Raw genomic sequence first — 20,502 nt, 5'->3', positions numbered from 1 at the left:
CTTCCTATTAGCAAATTATATTTTACATACATTTCCATATTGTGTAAAGGACCAAAAAACAATTTCCTGCCCTTTTCTGACTTTGAGCCCCTGCCCCTCTATGATCATGTGCACGTCCCTGTATTGCGGCCTCTGAGCTAAAACGAGTTAGACACCACTGTCCTTAAATGTCAGAATTTTCTCACATTGTTGCATATTCACTGCTGTATATATTGTTTAAACACATTTTAATGCCAAAACACCATGTATGTGTTATTTTATATTAGGTAAGAAACACATGTGGTTCCTTAAATGGGCTGTATGCAACTTTTTCAAAGTTACATTTTTTCAAACCAAAAAATAAGACAAGTACACATTAGCTATATTTTGTTACCATTAGGCAGCACGGTGAAACAGGGGTTAGTGCATCTGCCTCACAATACGAAGGTCCTGAGTAGTCCTGGGTTCAATCCCGGGCTCGGGATCTTTCTTTGTGGAGTTTGCATGTTCTCCCTGTGACTGTGTGGGTTCCATCCGGGTACTCCGGCTTAGTCCCACCTCCAAAGGCAAGTACCTGGGGATAAGTTGATTGGCAACACTAAATTGGCCCTAGTGTGTGAATGTGCGTGTGAATGTTGTCTATCTGTGTTGGCCCTGTGATGAGATGGCAACTTGTCCAGGGTGTGCCTTGCCTTCCGCCCGAATGCAGCTGAGATAGGCTCCAGCAATCCCCCGCGACCCCAAAAGGGACAAGCAGTAGCAAATGGATGGATGGATGGATGTTACCATTAGTGGTTTCACCGAATACATTTGCTTAAAATTTTTTATTTTTTCACAATGACTAAGTTTATGCGATACTTTTTTTTACCAACCAAAATAAAATGATTGGTGTCATCGTAATCTCTCATTGCAATCTCAGGGCATTCAATTCATCGCAACTGGACTTTTTGGTTTGTCTTGGAAGAAGTTTCGCCTTTCATCCGAGTAGTCTTCATCAGTTCGTGCTCATAGACTTAGATTGCTCAGATTTAGTCTAGCGGCTGGTGCCCAGACCCCAAATATTTATACTCCAAAAAAACAGGAGGGTGTGCCTGGGCAAGGATGGTTACTCCCAATTGTAGTGAGAAAAATAACTGTTTTGATGCAAACAAGCAATCCTTCTGTCAAAGCCAATGCCAATCATCGCAGAGTAATTTTCCCTCGTTGGCATTGAGGTATTGTGTGGCAGAACTATCGCTGTGGATTGACTAATACCAAAATAGTCGGAATGCCCAGCATTCCATTCTGTTGTAAACAAATGGCAAAAATGGCATTCTGGTCACTTTCTGTACCAGAATGTCTTTAAGGAATGCTCATCCATCCATCCATTTTCTACCGCTTGTCCCTATTGGAGTTGCGGGGGCTGCTGAAACCTATCCGAGCTGCATTTGGGTGGAAGGCGGGGAACACCCTGGACAAGTTGCCACCTCATCGTAGGCCCAACACAGATGGACAGACAACATTCACACTCACATTCACACACTAGGGACCATTTAGTGTTGCCAATCAACCTATCCCCAGGTGCATGTCTTTGGAAGTGTGAGGAAGCCAGAGTACCTGGAGAAATCCCACGGAGCCACGGGGAGAACATGCAAACTCCACACAGAAAGACCCCGAATAGTATGTTGTACGTGTATATATACAGTCACGATCAAAAGTTTACATATACTTGTAAAGAACATAATGGCATGGCTGTCTTGAGTTTTCAATAATTTCTACAACTGTCATTTTTTTGTGATAGAGTGATTGGAGCACATATTTGATGGTCACAAAAAACATTCATAAAGTTTGGTTCTTTTATGAAGTTATTATGGCTCTACTGAAAATGCGACCGAATTTGCTGGGTCAAAAGTATACATAAGTCAATGGTAATATTTGGTTACACGTCCCTTGTCAAGTTTAACTGTAATAAGGCGCTTTTGGTAGCCATCCACAAGCTTTTGGTAAGCTTCTGGTTGAATTTTTTTTTTACCACTTTTTTTTACAAAATTGGTGCAGTTCAGCTAAATGTGTTGGTTTCCTTACATGACTTATTTCCTCAGCATTCTCCACATGTTTAAGTCAGGACTTTGGGAAGGGCATTCTAAAACCTTAATTCTCGTCTGATTTAGCCATTCCTTTAACACTTTTGACGTGTGTTTGGGGTCATTGTCCTGTTGGAACACCCAACTGCGCCCATGACCTAAACTCCGGGCTGATGATTTTAGGTTGTCTTGAAGAATTTGGAGGTAATCCTCCTTTTTCATTGACCAATTTAAAGCACCAGTTCCATTGGCAGCAAAACAGGCCCGAAGCATAATACTACCTACCACCACCATGCTTGACGGTAGGGTGGTGTTCCTGGGATTAAATGCCTCATCTTTTCTCCTCCAAACATATCTACTGTATAGGTATTGTGGCCAAACAGCAAAATTGTTGTTTCATTTGACCACAGAACTTTCCTACAGAAGGTCTTATCTTTGTCAATGTGGTGTCAGAAAACTGTTATTTTATGCAAATACTATCTCATTTGGAATTTGATGCCTGCAACATGTTTCAAAAAAGCTGGCACAATTTGGAATTTGATGCCTGCAACACGTTTCAAAAAAGCTGGCACAAGTGGCAAAAAGACTGAGCAAGTTGAAGACTGCTCATCAAACACGTATTTTGGAAAATCCCACAGGTGAACAGGCTAATTGGGAACAGGTGGGTGCCATGATTGGGTAAAAATGCAGCTTCCATGAAATGCAACCTCCAAACCCAGACTCGTCCACCAGATTGCCGGATGGTAAAGCGTAATTTATCACTCCAGAGAAAGCGTCTCCACTGCTCTAGTCCAAGTGGCGACGTGCTTTACACCACTGCATCCGACGCGTTGCGTTGGACTTGGTGATGTATGGCATAGCTATCACTGATCGGCCATGGAAACCCATTCCATGAAGCTCTCTGCGTACTGTACGTGGTCTAATTGGAATGTCACATGAAGTTTGGAGCTCTGTAGCAACTGTGACTATGCCGAAAATCGTCAAACTCTTTGCACTATACGCTTCAGCACCCGCTGACCCCTCTCTGTCAGTTTTCGTGGCCAACCACTTCATGGCTGAGTTGCTGTTGTTCCCAAACTCTTCCATTTTCTTATAATAAAGCCGACAGTCGACTTTGGAATATTTAGGAGCGAGGAAATTTCTCCACTGGATTTGTTGCGCAGGTGGCATCCTATGAAAGTTCCATGCTGGAAATCACTGAGCTCCTGAGAGCAGCCCATTCTTTCACAAATGTTTGTAGAAAAAGTCTCCATGCCTAAGTGCTTGATTTTATACACCTGTGCCTGGGCCAAGTGATTAGGACACCAGATTCTGATCATTTGGATGGGTGGCCAAATACTTTTGGCAACACGCACACACACACACACACACACACACACACACACACACACACATAGTCGATAAAGGCTTTAGGTAACTACATAACTCGCGGAAGATACCAAAATGTAGAAAAGAAGAAGAAAACCAGGGATCCACGGCACCTAGAAAGGTAATTACACCTCAATTACATAACAAATAGGTTTCTATTTTTTGTTAAAAAAATTAAGGCATGGTTTCAAATGTGACATATGTGCATGTTATTTTAAAGGTTGTATTTTTGAAACTTCTTTTTCTGACAATCATAGCGATTTGTGTCGTGTGAATCTTTTATTGTCAGTACATTGCTGGTCACCTTCACAACAGGTATATACATACACATTGTCATCATTACCATCATCCCATAAGAGGGGAGCAACAGCTCGCTTGGACCACGCCCCCTCCACCACAGCTGCTCATAAATAAATAAGACACAGGAATAAATCGGTGATCATTACAATTATAAACAACAACGTAGCTCGGCAGAAAAAGCAGGCAGATTGATGAGGCCATTTTATACAAGGCAAACTGTATTATGGAGCAGCTGGAGGTCAAAGAAAGGTCCTGTTACTGACTCAAGTAGGCTATTATTCTTACCAGGGTCTGACCGAGGCTGCACAGGTCCCTCATGGAGGCCAGAAAACATGCCTCCATCCAGGTGGGAAAAAAAAATAAAACATACGATGAGGAAATTTACTTGGGAGTGTAAGTGCCGATGGAGACGACATCAGGTGGGGCAAACAAACCTGGCAGTGACCTCCGAAGACCACAACACCAACCAACTCAACAGAACCGAGAAACGACGGCGACGTCTTAGGGTGCTAAAGAGCTCATTGTAAGCTATATTTTATTGCCTTTGTGATCAATACTCATTGATATCCATATAGATAGCAGCTGTGCGAGATTCAGGCTCGTCATAATGTTAGCTCACTTGTTGAGCTGACAACACATTTGAAGATTCCTGTCCACAAGTTACACTTCACAATGTCGACTCGGGAGGAAAGTAATGATGAAAACAAGCATTTGACTGGTACATCCTTGACACTTTTTAGTGTTAGTGTGAACAGCATGGTGAGTGGCTAACAGGTAGCCAACTAGCATTAGCCGTTAGCTTTAGCCATGCTAACGCACATTTAATACCGAGACCACTGGAGTGGACACATACTGTTTGTTTGTTTGCATGGTAAACACTTTATACACTTTGAACGCTGTTCATCTGGAGGACTGCTAGCATAGTGCAGGCAGGGAGTGTCCGAACTATCTCCATCAAGGGCGGTTTACAAAAAAAATCCAGAAGGTGTGAGGAGCCATTTTAAGAATTCTCATTTTGTCAAAAAATAAAAGGCCAAATGCAGCAGCAAATACAAAACAGTTCTGTGTTGTATCTAACAAAGTGGTTACCTTATAGTGTGAATGCTGAAAAGCATTATTCCACCCTAATTTTGTCTGTCTTTTCTTCCAACATTTTCCATCTGATTCAAACCATGCCACTTTCACAATGTTCAGTTCATTCATGTCATGCGCATGACCATTTTTTCTATAGTTAAAAAAAAAATTCTTTATTGTCTGAAATTCCAAATTTTCTGGGACATTTTTCCCATTCAAAAATAATAAATACAATTTCAAACGTCCCAATTTCCACATTCACCAACTGATTCAAACCATTCCAGAGTCATAATGCACCGTGCTCATGTTAATCAATTGCTGGCATGGTAAAGTTAACATGCTAACAGTAGCATGCTGTCATTTTCAGTTATTTATGTAGGTACCTACTCAGTGGCCTAAGGGTTCGAGTGTCCGCCCTGAGATCGGTAGGTTGTGAGTTTACCATGAATTGAATAACATGGACCCCAACTTAAACAAGTTGAAAAACTTATTCAGGTGTTACAATTTAGTGGTCAATTGTATGGAATATGTACTGTACTGTGCAATCTACTAATAAAAGTCTCAATCAATCAATCAAACACTGGCCGAGTCATACCAAAGACTATAAAAATGGGACCCATTACCTCCCGGCTTGGCACTCAGCATCAAGGATTGGAATTGGGGGTTAAATCACCAAAAATGATTCCCGGGCGCGGCACCGCTGGTACCCACTGCTCCCCTCACCTCCCAGGGGGTGAACAAGGGGATGGGTCAAATGTAGAGGACAAATTTCACTACTCCTAGTGTGTGTGTGTGACAATTATTGGTACTTTAACTTTAACTTTAATACACCTCGGAATCATATATGTTGGTACTTGACACACGTTTACTGTTAGCATGTTAGCTTGTTTTGCTATTCTTGCAAGTATACACCTCAAAGTTATATAAGTATGCAGTTAGGGTCAGGTAACAAAGTATATAACTTTTCTGTCTAGCGTGCTACCTCTTCGCATTTCAGTTTAGCTTCAACTTTTCAGCATTCGCACGCAATTTCCATCGAAAGTGCTTTTTCTGTTCATTGTAAACATTTTAACTTTTTATCATAACATTAAGCTTTTTTGCTGAGTTTCAACTTTTGTTGTTTTTTTGTGAAATTGTATAATGGGGCTGGACCAATTGAAAACAAGCTGCACTTTGGACAACCCAGGACCTAATTTTTTCCACTTTTGTTGCTGCTGTTGTTTTTTTAAATTTTACTTTTTGCCCCAGGCCACACCTTGGACACCAATGGTCTAGAAGCACACTTGGTTACACGTGCCTGACAACATTGAATACTTTAGCGTCTACTAAAAAATGATTCACCTCACACACAGCCGCCCCTTTGGCGGTCTGATAACACAGCGACCTTTTGTGATGCAAGAAGTAATGTCCGCCTCCTTCACACAGCCTTGCATGCAACAGCCACAAGAAAGACACGCCAACAAGCAGACGCTCGACAAAAAAAACCACTGACGTCGGCGTTGTCATGAGAAGACCCCGCCCCCCCATGATGCGAAAAGGCCGCCTCATGCAAACGTGGCGTGGAAGAAGAAAAGGAGAGAGCAATGCTGAAGACGCAAGGAAGACGGCACGCACATTTATGCCACAGCGCCCCGTGGCGGCGTGGAGATCCTCACGCGGTCTCATGCGGACACGCTCACCTCTCTTCTTCCAACTCGAGTCCTGCAGCCGGCAGGCGGCCGCCAATCATGACGTCACGCAGTCGCACAAAGCACAGAAGAATAAGGAGGAGGCGGGGATTCGTGGACCTCGGCAAAGGTCGTGCTGGGCAGCGGCGGCGGGCCTTAATGCGGGAGCGGCACCAGTATGTCTACGTAGTTGATGGGGAAGAAGCCCGAGTGGCCGTGGATCATTCCTTCGTACCAATTGTCGTCGATCTGATTGGTCAGTGTGATGACGTCGCCTTCTTTGAAACCCAGCTCGCCTTCGTTCTCCGGTTCAAAGTCGTAGAGCGCCCGGCAACACGGCTGATCCAGCGGGGCTGAGATGCACACGTGCACACGCACGCGCGCACAAACGCACACGCACACACACACACACACACACACACACACACACACACACACACACACACACACTGTAGAGGCTTGCATGGGCGTGCCCAAAAGCGAGCTCCTCCCTCCTCCTACCTGGTGATCTTCCAGGGGATTTTGCAGAATGAAGACCGCCGTTGTGATTCTCGCTCGGGGGCAGTAGCTCCAAAGTCATGCGAGGTTTGGGAACAAACTCCTTCCTGGGTTTGCTGGACACTTCCTTTATCCTGAAGAGGAGACTTTTTTTTTAAAGCGACACTGACGACGAAATCCCGTCCGCGTCGTTGCTGCTGGCATACCTGTCCTCCATCTTGCTGGAGAGCTGCTGAAGGATCTGAGTGGTGCGGCTGTGGTACTCCAGCTGGGCATGGACCAGCGCCGCCACTTGGCTCACCTGCTCGATCTACAACACGCGAGCCAGCGTTACCATAGCAACCCAAACAAGACGATGCCCCCCTCGCAGCTGAGACGTCTTACATCGCTTTCCAGAAGGTTGAACATGCTCTGCTCGGCGATCTCTTTGCTCTCGTCAAACTTCTCCAGCGCTTGTTTAATCTCGTCGTCCTGCACCTTCCCCTGTCGCTTCTTCTTGTAGTCAAAGTCGAGGCGGCGTCCTTCCATCTTCTTCAGGTGGTGCTGAGGATGAAGAGAGCGTCAAAAAGTGTCTTGTCGCCTTCACCTCGACACCCTTAAAGTTAAAGTTACAGTACCAATGATAGTCACACACACACTAGGTGTGGTGAAATAAACCTCTGGATTTGACCCATTCCCTTGTTCCACCCCCCGGGAGGTGAGGGGAGCATTGTGCAGCAGCAGTGGCTGCGCTCGGGAATCATTTCTGGTGATTTAAAGGCCTACTGAAACCCACTACTACCGACCACACAGTCTGATAGTTTATATATATTAACATTGCAACAGATGCCAATACGGCCGGTTTAGTTTACTAAATTACAATTTTTAATTTCCCGCGGAGTTTCCTGTTGAAAACGTCGCGGAATGATGACGCGTGTTTGTGACGTTATTGGTTGGAGGGGACATATTAGCCCAGCACCACTTGTGGCTAAAAGTAGTCTCTTTTCATCGCGCAATTACACAGTATTTTTTACATCTTTTTTGCTGAATCTTTTGCAATTTGTTCAATTAATAATGGAGAAGTCAAAGTACAAAGATAGAGGTGGGAAGCTATTAGCCTTTAGCCACACGAACACACAGTGTTTCCTTGTTTAAAATTCCCGGAGGTGAAGCTTTACTATGGATCAGAGCGGTCAAGCGAACATGGATCCGACTACATGTCAACCGGCAGGTTTTGGTGAGAAAATTGTGGAAATAAGTCACCTCTTACCGGAGATCAGCGGAGCCAGCGACCTCCTGCAGCTGCCGTGACTTCTCTCAGAGACTCTGGCGTCAAAACACCCGTAGCCACACCCCTCCGACTTTGAGGTACTGTTTAACTCACTAAAACACTAGCAACACAATAGACAGATAAGGGATTTTCCGGAATTATACTAGGAAATGTGTCTAATAACATCTGAATCGCTCTCACTGCAATCGCCTTTTTTTTTTTTTTCTAGTCCTTCACTCTAAATTACCTCATCTACAAATCTTTCATACTCGCTCAAATTAATGGGGAAATACATTACATACCTACATACTCCAAGTCCGTCCATCTACACCAGGGGCGCTCACACTTTTTCTGCAGGCGAGCTACTTTTCAATTGACCAAGTCGAGGAGATCTACCTCATTCCTATTTATAATTTATATTTATTTATGAAAGAGACATTTTTGTTAACAAGTTAATGGTGTTTAATGATAATACAAGCATGTTTAACACACATAGATTCCTTTCTTTCATGAAGACAAGAATATAAGTTGGTGTATTTGATTCTGATGACTTGCATTGATTGGAATTAGACAGTGGTGCTGATAACGTCCGCATTTTCAAATGGAGGAAAAAAAAAGTCCTCCTTTCTGTCCAATACCACATGAAAGTGGTTGGATTTGGCATCTCATTTGTCCAACTTGCATACTCGTTTTTAAACACTTTGTTATGAGAGTAGCATATGTGTGTGGCCCTTTAATGTCTGGCAGCAGGTGAGTGACGTCAGTGAGTGTGCGGGTGGGCAAGCAAGTGAGAAAGCGGTCGCTGAGGGCGGGGGAGAAATACATTGGCATCAAACTCCGTAGCTTGCTAGCATGTGCACGCTAGCTTTCTGAGACTCTTATTTTGTTAGCACAGGCAGGATGAAACAGGTCTTTTATGGTGAAGACAGGAACTGTGCAGTCGGTCTTTAGAGTTTTGACAGTAGGTACGGAGTCTCTAGAAATAAAATGTGTTTCTCTGCGTCCGCCCTGATTTTTTTCTTAAATATGAGCTCGCAGCAGCCAGCGTCATCTCACAAGATCCTCGGGTGCCGAGAATGTCAAACAACTGATGAAAGTGAAGTCTCGGTATGATTGATGATTGCTCATTTTTATTGCTCGACGTAATGGGCACCCCTGATCTACACCATGGGTGTCAAACTCTGGCCCGTGTAATTTAATTTGGCCCTTGAGGCAATATCAAATTAACATTAGAGCTGGCCCGCCGCTGTAACACCGCATTCACCACTAATACTCATACCCGTCAACCCTCCCGATTTTCCCGGGAGACTCCTGAAGTTCAGTGCCCCTCTCGAATTTCTCCCGATTTCCACCCGGACAATAATATTGGGGGCGGGCCATAAAAGCACTGCCTTTGGCGTTCTCTACATGTCGCCACGTCCGCTTTTCCTCTATACAAACAGCGTCACGGCCCACTCACATAATATATGCGGCTCATACACACACACGTGTATGCAAGGCATACTTGGTCAACAGCCATACAGGTCACACTGAGGGTGGCCGTATAAACAACTTTAACACTGTTACAAATATACGCCACACTGTGAACCCACAGCAAACAAAAATGACAAACACATTTCGGGAGAACATCCGCACCGTAACACAACAAACGCAACCAAACAAATACCCAAAATCCCTTGCAACACTAACTCTTCCGGGATGCTACAATATACACCCCTGCTACCACCAAACCCCGACCCAACTCAAACCCGCCGCCGAAAAGAGGCATTCAATTTGTATTTTTATTTTATTTGATATGCCATTGATATTTTTTATTATTATTTAAAACTCGATTTTGCAGGTCACTGTAAAGTTATATAAGCCTTGCTTGGTCAATATTCAATCCAAAACTTGTTTGGGTCCCTATCAAAGGATTAATTTGTTCAACCTTGGCCCGCGGCTTCGTTCAGTTTTAAATTTTGTCCCACTCTGTATTTGACTTTGACACCCCTGATCTACACGCACATTCACGGTATAAACATACACATACTGTACATATACATTCACTGTACAAACATTCATATACACATTCTGTTCATATACAAGTACATATACTGTACATACATACACTCATGCACATAATCATGTTTCATCAAACATATATCAACGTTGTTGCCCTAGGGTAAACTGGGTGATACATGGCATATTGACAAAGCTTAACCCATTGTTACGATAACAATCTACAATATCAATATAGGTTGCCTCTCTCTCCTCCCTTTCATCTTTCGGTATTCCTTTTTTTTTTTTTTCATTTATATATATTTTTTAAATTATCTTTCTAGCCATCATTATGTATACGTATTGTTGCATTAGAACAACTGTATTGTTGATAACAGAGGTAAACAATTGGTTTTGTTCATGATCAATAGCGCTTTTTCTATTGGCATTTGTATTGCTCCAGTTTTAGTGTAAAAATGCTCATTGTCATTACTATATTATTATTTATTTCGCTAACTGCTAATTTGCTATCAATTCTACGATCATATTTGTACATATTGTATGTGCTGGTGTTGTTGTTATTGTTGTATTTGCTGTTGTTGTTTTTGTCTCTCTGTCTAATCCCCCTCTTATCCCCACAATTTCCCCCTTGGTCTTCTTTTTTTTTCTCTCTTTTTATCCCCTCCTGCTCCGGCCCGGCTGCACCAAATGATAATGTAAATACATTTAATAAAGTCAAATTCAAATAAGGCAACAAGAGAAGTATCCTACACTTCTCTTTTGTAAAGTAAATCTGAACAGCCGATATGGGCATCAACATCAACTATATGATTTGCCTGAGAAGCTGGACAGGAAAAAAAAAAAAGAGAAAAAAAAAATTAATGGGGAAATTGTCGCTTACTCTGTCCGAATAGCTCTAGCTGTGAGGAGCCGTACAACCAGTGACGTCACGCGCACATCGTCTGCTACTTCCGGCAAAGGCAAGGCTTTTTTATTAGCGACCTAAAGTTGCAAACTTTATCGTCGATGTTCTCTACTAAATCCTTTCAGCAAAAATATGGCAATATCGCGAAATGATCAAGTATGACACATAGAATGGACCTGCTATCCCCGTTTCAATAAGAAAATCTAATTTCAGTAGGCCTTTAACCCCCAATTCCAACCCTTGATGCTGAGTGGCAGGCAGGGAGGTAATGGGTCTCATTTTTATAGTCTTTGGTATGACTCGGCCGGGGTTTGAACTCACGACCTACCGATCTCAGGGCGGACACTCTAACCACAGGGTTGACTCACCTGGATCTCTTTCAGGTCTTTGTCGTGGAGGTTCTGCAGCGGGTCAATAAAGTTCTGTTTGACTTCCATGTCGAGAGCGTCCTTCACCTCGCCCAGCTCTTTCATCGATTCCCCAGCGTCCATGAGCGCCAGGCCTGTGATTTAGATGACGAAGAAGAGGAGCAGGTGAGATGTTCCTTCGGTAAGTTAAGTCCATCTTACCAAAGCTGGACTCCTCCCCCAGCTCTCGTCCAAACTTCAACATAGCGTCTCCCAGGACAGACTCAGCCTGAGGGTATCCGGGTCCCTTTTCTTGTCCGCGTATTTTGGACATGGTGTTGATCATGCTTAGCTTGGCTCTGGATGCTGGATTGGGCTGCAGGTACTCCGTAGTCCTGGTCATGATATCCAGAACCGCTCTGCTTGTGATGTCCACCTTCTGCAAGGACAGTGTAAGACTCCTTTCCCGTGGACACGCGTATCACCGGCACACTTACCTTCTCCATTTCCTTGAAGTCATCGTCGAGCTTGGTGCCTTCGGCGCCGCCCACCTTCTCGCTGACTTTCTGCAGAGGAGGAAGAAAAAGAGAGGTGAGGGTCCAGGGAAGCGGGACAATCGCGGTGAATCACAAGACGAATTAGGATCTGGTTGCCATGGAGACAGACCCCTCAGACCCTCTTCTAGTCCGGCATGAACATTACATAAGATGAACTGTTTGTTCGAAGTTATTACCGGCTGTGTCGCTCCTCATCCCCAACATGAACGTCCAAGATGACGCAATGACGACACTTTCTCATGTCCACTCAGGAACCTTCCCACACAATGGCTGTGTTTTAATTTGCGCACTTCCACTTTCATAGCTGAGTACACTGTGTACGAGGGATGTAACAATTATAGATTTTGACTGTACATATTTTGTATTTTCAATGTACACTGTAAATTATTTACCACTTGCCAAAATTTAAAATGTTACTTCTTGAAATAGGCTGGAGCCTATCCAGACAGCAGGCACTACACCCTGGACAAGTCACCACCTCATACCCCGGGCCAACACAGATAGACAATAAGCATTCATTGTACAAAACTCAAGTTGTGGCGCAGTGGAAGAGTGGCCGTGCGCAACACGAGGGTCTCTGGTTCAATCCCCACCTAGTACCAACCTCGTCACGTCCGTTGTGTCCTGAGCAAGGGACTTCACCCTTGCTACTGATGGGTGCTGGTTGGCGCCTTGCATGGCAGCTCCCTCCATCAGTGTGTGAATAGGTAATTGTGGAAGTAGTGTCAAAAACGCTTTGAGTACCTTGAAGGTAGAAAAGCGCTATACAGGTACAACCCATTTATCATTTAAGTCCATGAACATTTGTTGTTGCTGCTGATACTGTGTTTTTTATTCCAAAATGCACACTTTTGTACATTATCATGTACATTTAATATATCTGAATTTTTTATTTATTTTTGTACCCAATTAACTCACACCGTGGTTCAGAGTGAAACATGTTTTCCATTTTTCAACATACGTTGAAAAATTTACAATACAGGTGAATTTGACTTTTATTGTAGTCTGAGTAATGATCACAGTTCCACATATATCACAATTGTTATGCATTGATTAATTTCACAACACAAAACGTATGACATCCCATATAAACCCTCTCAGTGGCCTAGTGGTTAGAGTGTCCGCCCTGAGATCGGTAGGCTGTGAGTTCAAACCCTGGCCGAGTCATACCAAAGACTATAAAAAAAACGGGACCCATTGCCTCCCTGCTTGGTACTCAGCATCAAGGGTTGGAATTGGGGGTTAAATCACCATAAAGTATTCCCGGGCGTGGCACCGCTGCTGCCCACTGCTCTCCTCACTTCCCAGGGGGTGATCAAGGGGATGGGTCTAATGCAGAGGACATTTCACCACACCTAGTGTGTGTGTGACAATCATTGGTACTTTAATTAATTTGTTGAAGTCCATTTAGCCTACTGACGTGTATTTATAAATGCTTTATTTATAAAGGCTAGTAAGGTAAAGTGCTGTACCTGACATGTTTTGTCAACACATGACACCTCTGATGAAGGCTGCAGAAGCAAGGTAGCCAAAACTTGTCAGGTACAACACTTTACCTTACTAGCTAGTATAAATCAACCATTTATAAATACTTTAATTATTTAATTAATTTAATTAATTAAATCCTTTCGAGCGTTTGTTGTGATATTAATTACTGTTGGAAATAGTCGGGGGTGGGGGGGGGGGGGGGGGGTGAACGTTTGCTGCTTTGTTCGGCTGCCATATTTAAGCTATCCATGCATCCATTTTTTACCACTTGTCTCTTTTTGGGTTCCCAGCTGCATTTGGGCGGAAAGCGGGCAACACCCTGGACAAGTCGCCATCTCATCACAGGGCCAACACAGATAGACAGACAACATTCACACTCACATTCACACACTAGGGACCATTTAGTGTTGCCAATGAACCTATCCCCAGTTGCATGTCTTTGGAAGTGGGAGGAAGCCGGAGTACCCGGAGAGAAACCCACGCAGTCAAGGGGAAAACATGCAAACTCCACACAGAAAAATCCAGAGCCTGGGATTGAACTCCGGACTACTCAGGACCTTTGTATTGTGAAAAACATGTGTAGCATATTAGCGTGTCTTTCGATAGGTGTAACTTTGTTTACATTCTGCGCAGGTTGTGCTGAAAATAACAGCAGCATAATGTCTGTTTATAGCGATTGAGGAGGACAGAAACACACACGGTGTAGGGAGGCTTTTGCAATTAAATAACCATGACATTTTAATCACGGTTAACAGTAAAACTCTTCAATCGTTGCATCATAACTCTTAACTGTGTGTTTGCTTCCTTAGATTACACAGTTTGACAGTGTAGTGCTGTCCCAAATCCATTAGTGTTGTTGCACACGACAATATCAAATGTAACCGCTTCCTCGTCTTCGTCTCTTGTTTTTTGTTGTGAATTGCAACCATTCAAATTAGCTTTGAGCGTTACATCCAGGGAATGATGACAGTGCACGGCGTTTGCTGTACACACTTACAGTGGGGCAAAAAAGTATTTAGTCAGCCACCGATTGTGCAAGTTCTCCCACTTAAAATGATGACAGAGGTTTGTAATTTTCATCATAGGTACACTTCAACTGTGAGAGACAGAATGTGAAAAAATAAAATCCAGGAATTCACATTGTAGGAATTTCAAAGAATTTATTTGTAAATTATGGTGGAAAATAAGTATTCGGTCAACCATTCAAAGCTCTCACTGATGGAAGGACGTTTTGGCTCAAAATCTTATGATACATGGCCCCATTCATTCTTTCCTTAACACGGATCAATTGTTCTGTCCCCTTAGCAGAAAAACAGCCCCAAAGCATGATTTTTCCAACCCCATGCTTCACAGTAGGTGTGGTGTTCTTGGGATGCAACTCAGTATTCTTCTTCCTCCAAACACAGAGAGTTGAGTTTATACCAAAAAGTTCTATTTTGGTTTCATCTGACCACATGACATTCTCCCAATCCTCTGCTGTATCATCCATGTATCCATTTTGGTATAAATTCAACTCGCCGTGTTTGGAGGAAGAAGAATACTGAGTTGCATCCCAAGAACACCAGACCTACTGTGAAGCATGGGGGTGGAAACATCATGCTTTGGGGCTGTTTTTCTGCTAAGGGGACAGGACGATAGATCCGTGTTAAGGAAAGAATGAATGGGGCCATGTATCGTGAGATTTTGAGCCAAAACCTCCTTCCATCAGTGAGAGCTTTCAATCGTTGACCAAATACTTATTTTCCACCATAATTTACAAATAAATTCTTTAAAATTCTTACGATGTGAATTCTTGTTTTTTTTTTTTACATTCTGTCTCTCACAGTTGAAGTGTACCTATTAGAGATGCGCGGTTTGCGGTCTCATCCGCAAAGTTCGCGGATAAACAGCGGGACGGGTGGGTGACATGACGAAAAAATAGATTTTAATTAGATTCGGGCGGGTGGCGGTTGAACCATCCGGAAATATTTGATAAACATGGTTCTGGGATCGGTATCCTTTGCCATTCAAAGAGCCATTTAAGACCCGTGTCACAAAGCGAAGAAGACAATAGGAGACGCTAACATTCTGTAGAATGACTGCCAGCAGTCGCTCAGATAATAAGTATTAGGGCGTGCTATAAAGCCATAGACTTTGTCGCCTTCTACAGCAGGTACGATTTGCTCGTCAGTCCAGCATCATGTTGTGTGTGGCTTCCGCAGCAACATGCACACGACTGAAAGGCATACTGGGTGACACAGAGTACACTAATGGTTGTGATATAAACAATTTTAACACTCTTAGTTATATGCGCCACGCTGTGAAGCCGAACCAAACAAGATTGACGAACACATTTCGGGAGAACATCCTCACAGTAACACAACATAAATGCAACACAACAAATACCCAGAATCCTTTGTATCCATGACAATTCCTGACTATTTTATACACCCCGCTACCAGCAAACCCCCCGCCCCAGCCCGTGCGTCGGTAAAGTGGGCGGGGTTGAGGGTGCCGGGGTGTATAATGTATTCAGGAATTGTCACGGATACAAAGGATTCTGGGTATTTGTTGTGTTACTGTGAGGATGTTCTCCTGAAATGTGTTTGTCAATCTTGTTTGGGGTGGCTTCACAGCGTGGCGCATATTAGTAAGTATTAAAGTTGTTTATATCACAACCATCAGTGTACTCTGTATCACCCATTATGCCTTTCAATCTTGTACGTGTGATTACGGAAGCTGCACACAACATGTTGTCGGACTAACAATTGGTTTGTACATGTTGTTGAAGGTGTCAAAAGCAATGGCTTCACAGCACGTCCATATTCTTGTCGTCAGGATGAACGCCAATTGGATATTCGCGAGAACGTTAGCGGCTCCAATTGTCTTCATTACTTTGTGAAACGGGTTTAAATAGCTCTTTGAGTGGTAAAGGTGGCCGACCTCTGAAGAATTTCAGCAGGCGGGTGGCGGGCGGCGGGCGGTTGCGGTTCTGATAAAATGTTGGTTCGGGTGGACGGCGGGTGGATGATATAATTGCCTATCCGCGCATCTCTAGTACCTATGATGAAAATTACAGACCTCTGTCATCATTTTAAGTAGGGGAACTTGCACAATCGGTGGCTGACTAAATACTTTTGTGCCCCACTGTATGCACTCAAAATGCTCAATGCAAGTATGAAAAGGCACACACCGCGTGGTTGACATAATTACATGACAACATGAAGTCAAATAAGACACATTGACCTTTTTCCCGCCAATATGGGCAATCAAAAGGGCATGCCAATAGCGGATCAATGACTGATCGAGAGACAATCACTATGCCAGAAAGACAACATGGACAAGGTCCTGTAGTGTTCTGCACAGTATGATGGATGGGAGCAATAAAAGACTGTACTGTATGTGTGTGTGAAAACATTCCATTGTCGTCAGTAAAGTGACATCAAAACCACAGGTCCAATGTTCTGCCCACTATTGAGGCTTGGCACCAAACACACACGTTTGTTGCCCTCCAGGGTGATCAATTATTAAGTGAGGCATCCACAGTATGTGTTTGTGTGTACGTCACGTTTGTGCTGTCCGTGCACGTGTGCATGGTTGTCGTGGCAACACCATCTTGTGACCATTGCCGGGGGAGGTACCTTTCAAGATGTTCCATTCTATCAAGACAAAAACCTATCCTTATAGTTGCCATTTATTGTAAAGATGGTAACCACGGTAACAGACAGAATTACAGTAATGGAGACAAGAAATAAAGTCCTCCTTGTGACTCAGGCTCATGTTTAATTCAGTCGGACGACCGAGGTGTCTCATTTGCTGTCGGATGGCGGCCATGCTGATAGGCCTCGCCACTCGCCTGTTTGAACACGAGGGCGCACGTGCAGGAATTTGCCCCACTTTTAGATCTGCTATCAACTGTTAATGTCGGGCCAATTAGACTGGAACAGTATTTTTCAACCACTGTGCCGCGTCACACTAGTGTGCCGTGAGATACAGTCTGGTGTGCCGTGGGAGATTATGTAATTTCACTTACTTGGGTTAAAAATATTTTGTGCAAACCAGTAATTATAATCCACAAATGTGCCATTGTTGAGTGTCTGTGCTGTCTAGAGTTTAGCAAAGTAACCGCGTAAGACTCTTGCATATCAGAAGGTGGCAGCAGGTAGCTAATTGCTTTGTAGATGTCGGGATCATGGTTTGTCGTGATCACAATATGCGGGAGGCAGCATGTTGGTAAAAAAGTATCTAACACTTGAAAATAAAAAAAATTAACTAAAACAAAAATAAAATAAAGACAACCAAGGCTAAGAAAAGGCATTGAAACTTAGGGAAGGCTACGCAGAACAAAACTAAAACTTAACTGGCTGTAAAAGTAAACAAAAACAGAATGCTGGACAACAGCAAAGACTTACAGCATGTGGAGCAGACGGCGTCCACAAAGTACATCCGTACATGACATGACAAACAACAATGTCTACACAAAAAAGATAGCAACAACTTAAATATCTCGATTGCTAAAACAAAGTAGATGCGGGGAATATTGCTCAAGGAAGACATTAAACTGCTACAAGAAAATACCAGCAAAAGAAGAAAAGCCACCGAAATAGGAGCACAAGACAAGAACTGAAACAGTACACACAGGAAAACACAAAAAAACTCCAAATAATTTACGGCGTGATGTGACAGGTCGTGACAGTACACCTACTTTGAGACAAGAGCTATAGTGATGCATGCTTGGTAATGGTTTGACTTCATAGCCAACAATTGCGAGAACAACTTTTTATTGTCAATATTGGCTACTGAGTTTCATTTTTTAATGTTTTCTACTGGTGGTGTGCCTCAGGACTTTTTCAATTGAAAAAAATGTGCCTGGGCTCAGAAAAGGTTGGAAAAACAGTGGACTGGAAGACAATACACTACTACACTTGGCTTTTTAAGTTTAGCAAAATGCAATTCACAATTAAAACAGGAGAGAATAAGAAACGGGTAAACGTTGCAATCGTCATTTTTCAAAGAGTGCTCCCCGACAGCCATGTAGTTGGGACAGTACGATACTGTACATTAGGGGTGGGGGAAAAATATTCGAACAAACCACTACACAGCAATACCATAACAATGCAAACCAATTCCAAAACCAAACCTGACCCAGCAACACTCAGAACTGCAATAAAAAGAGCAATTGAGGAAACACAAACACGACACAGAACAAACCAAAAGTAGTGAAACAAAAATGAATATTATCAACAACAGTATCAATATTAGTTATAATTTCAGCAAAACAGTGATTAAAAATCCCTCATTGAAATTATCATTAGACATTTATAAAAAAAAAAAAAAAGAACAATAGTGTCACAGTGGCTTACACTTGCATCGCATCTCATAAGCTTGACAACACACTGTGTCCAATATTTTCACAAAGATAAAATAAGTCATATTTTTGGTTCGTTTAATAGTTGATACAAATTTACATTATTGCAATCAGTTGATAAAACATTGTCCTTTACGATTATAAAAGCTTTTTGAAAAAAAAAATACTATTCTGCTAGCATGTCAGCAAAATGGGGTGGATCCTGCTGAAATCCTATGTATTGAATGAATACAGAATCGTTTTGAATTGAAAAAAATATCGTTTTTGAATCGGGAATCGCGTTGAATCGAAAAAAAATTGATATATTATCGAATCGCGACCCCGGGAATCGATATTGAATCGAATCGTGGGACACCCAAAGATTCGCAGCCCTACTGTACATCATACTTATTGAGGTGTACGGACATAAGTATTCCGTTGGAGACAAAACCTTGGAGGTCAGGCTCTGTGTGTCCAGGTTGTGCTCTCACGGCTGGGATGCGTTCAAAGACACTCCAAAAGGTAGGCTTTGAACATTCTTCTAGGCTCAAAGTTTGGAGCAGAAATAGAAAAGTAGGGAGTCGGTTGAGGAAACGAGAACACAATTGGGATGCTGGGAGGGAATAAGGAGGTGATGAGAATATGGAAGGAAAGGAGGAGAGGAGACAGGGAATGATGGAGGGAATTCCCTCTTGTGTGCATAATCAGCCAATCATAGGCAGCTTCTCAAAGGCCTCCTTGTTACGTAATCTTACATCCCATTCGTCCTGAAGTCAGCATCCTCTTCGTCCAACCGCATTTTGTAAGAGTCGTGCACTTCTCCGGTCGTGCGTGAGTGAGACGCGAGTGTGCGTCTTATTTAGTGTAGAGTGGAGCGACACGTGTCGCGTACAACGCCCCGCAAGCAGCTTCCCGTGTCGTGTTTACGTCTCGCTGTTGCCAAGGATGCACGTACGTCTTACCTGCGTGGCCTTGTGGAACTGCTTCTTCAATCCCGCGACGGACATCCCCTCGGCTCCTCGACGGACTCTGACCTGGTCAAAAGGATGCTCCCAAGATATAGTCGATTTATTGTCCGCTTGGCGGCAGCCGACGATTACAGACGCGAAGCCAGCTGCTCGTTTCCTGTCGACGGACAAGACAAGGGAGCGGGGAGGAGGAGCGCGGTCAAAGATCGTCTAATAGTGGGACCAGCCACCTGCTACCCACGCTGGGTACACTATTCAAGAAACGCCCACGCGGCCACGTGACAAGCTCTCTTTTAGCTGTGCGGAGCATCCATCTTTATGGTACAAACGATCTTTGAGGACTTTTTTTTTTTAATGTGACGCCCAAGCAAGCCTCCCCACCAAGCCCACCCTCCCCCGGCTCCATCTGCGTTATTATTCCAGACATTATTCGACACTCAGGTCACGTGACGAGAATGGAAGTGTTTTCAGCACCACAGACAGCTCCTCTGCAACTGCGCATGTCAAATGTAAAGGATTGCATGACGAGGCGCTTCATATCATTTTACCCCTAACGCAGGGTCGGTAACCCAAAATGTAGAGAGAGCAAAATACAAAAACAAATATGTCTGGAGCCGCAAAAAATTAAAAGTCATATTACATACAGATAGTGTGTCATGAGATATTAATTGAATTAAAGGCCTACCGAAATGAGATTTTCTTATTTAAATAGGGAT

At 43.3% G+C, this 20,502-nt stretch overlaps 1 protein-coding gene across 1 annotated transcript; it reads right to left on the bottom strand.

Moving 5' to 3' along the window:
- Positions 1 to 3,662: 3,662 nt before the first annotated feature.
- LOC133560297 (endophilin-A1-like) lies at positions 3,663 to 19,998 on the bottom strand. Its single transcript, XM_061912666.1, has 8 exons — positions 19,781 to 19,998; positions 11,945 to 12,013; positions 11,670 to 11,886; positions 11,469 to 11,602; positions 7,334 to 7,492; positions 7,156 to 7,259; positions 6,953 to 7,083; positions 3,663 to 6,804 (listed from the first exon to the last, which is right to left on the bottom strand). The coding sequence occupies exons 1-8, from the start codon at positions 19,823 to 19,825 to the stop codon at positions 6,608 to 6,610; spliced, it is 1,056 nt and encodes a 351-aa protein (XP_061768650.1). The 5' UTR covers positions 19,826 to 19,998; the 3' UTR covers positions 3,663 to 6,607.
- Positions 19,999 to 20,502: the final 504 nt, after the last annotated feature.

This window comes from Nerophis ophidion, linkage group LG10, assembly GCF_033978795.1.
Source record: "Nerophis ophidion isolate RoL-2023_Sa linkage group LG10, RoL_Noph_v1.0, whole genome shotgun sequence".
Taxonomy (NCBI): domain Eukaryota; kingdom Metazoa; phylum Chordata; class Actinopteri; order Syngnathiformes; family Syngnathidae; genus Nerophis; species Nerophis ophidion.
The sequence above is the reverse complement of the archived record's forward strand: the minus strand, read 5'-3'. Positions and strand labels throughout refer to the sequence as shown.

What these genes read in the sequence shown, in the direction of transcription:
- LOC133560297 (XM_061912666.1), bottom strand. Translation starts at nt 19,825, where the DNA reads ATGTCCGTCGCGGGATTGAAGAAGCAGTTCCACAAGGCCACGCAG. An exon ending in ACTTCAAGGAAATGGAGAAG is followed by an intron (nt 11,887 to 11,944) that starts GTAAGTGTGCCG and finishes CTGTCCTTGCAG; the next exon opens with AAGGTGGACATCACAAGCAG. An exon ending in AAGACCTGAAAGAGATCCAG is followed by an intron (nt 7,493 to 11,468) that starts GTGAGTCAACCC and finishes CTTCATCCTCAG; the next exon opens with CACCACCTGAAGAAGATGGA.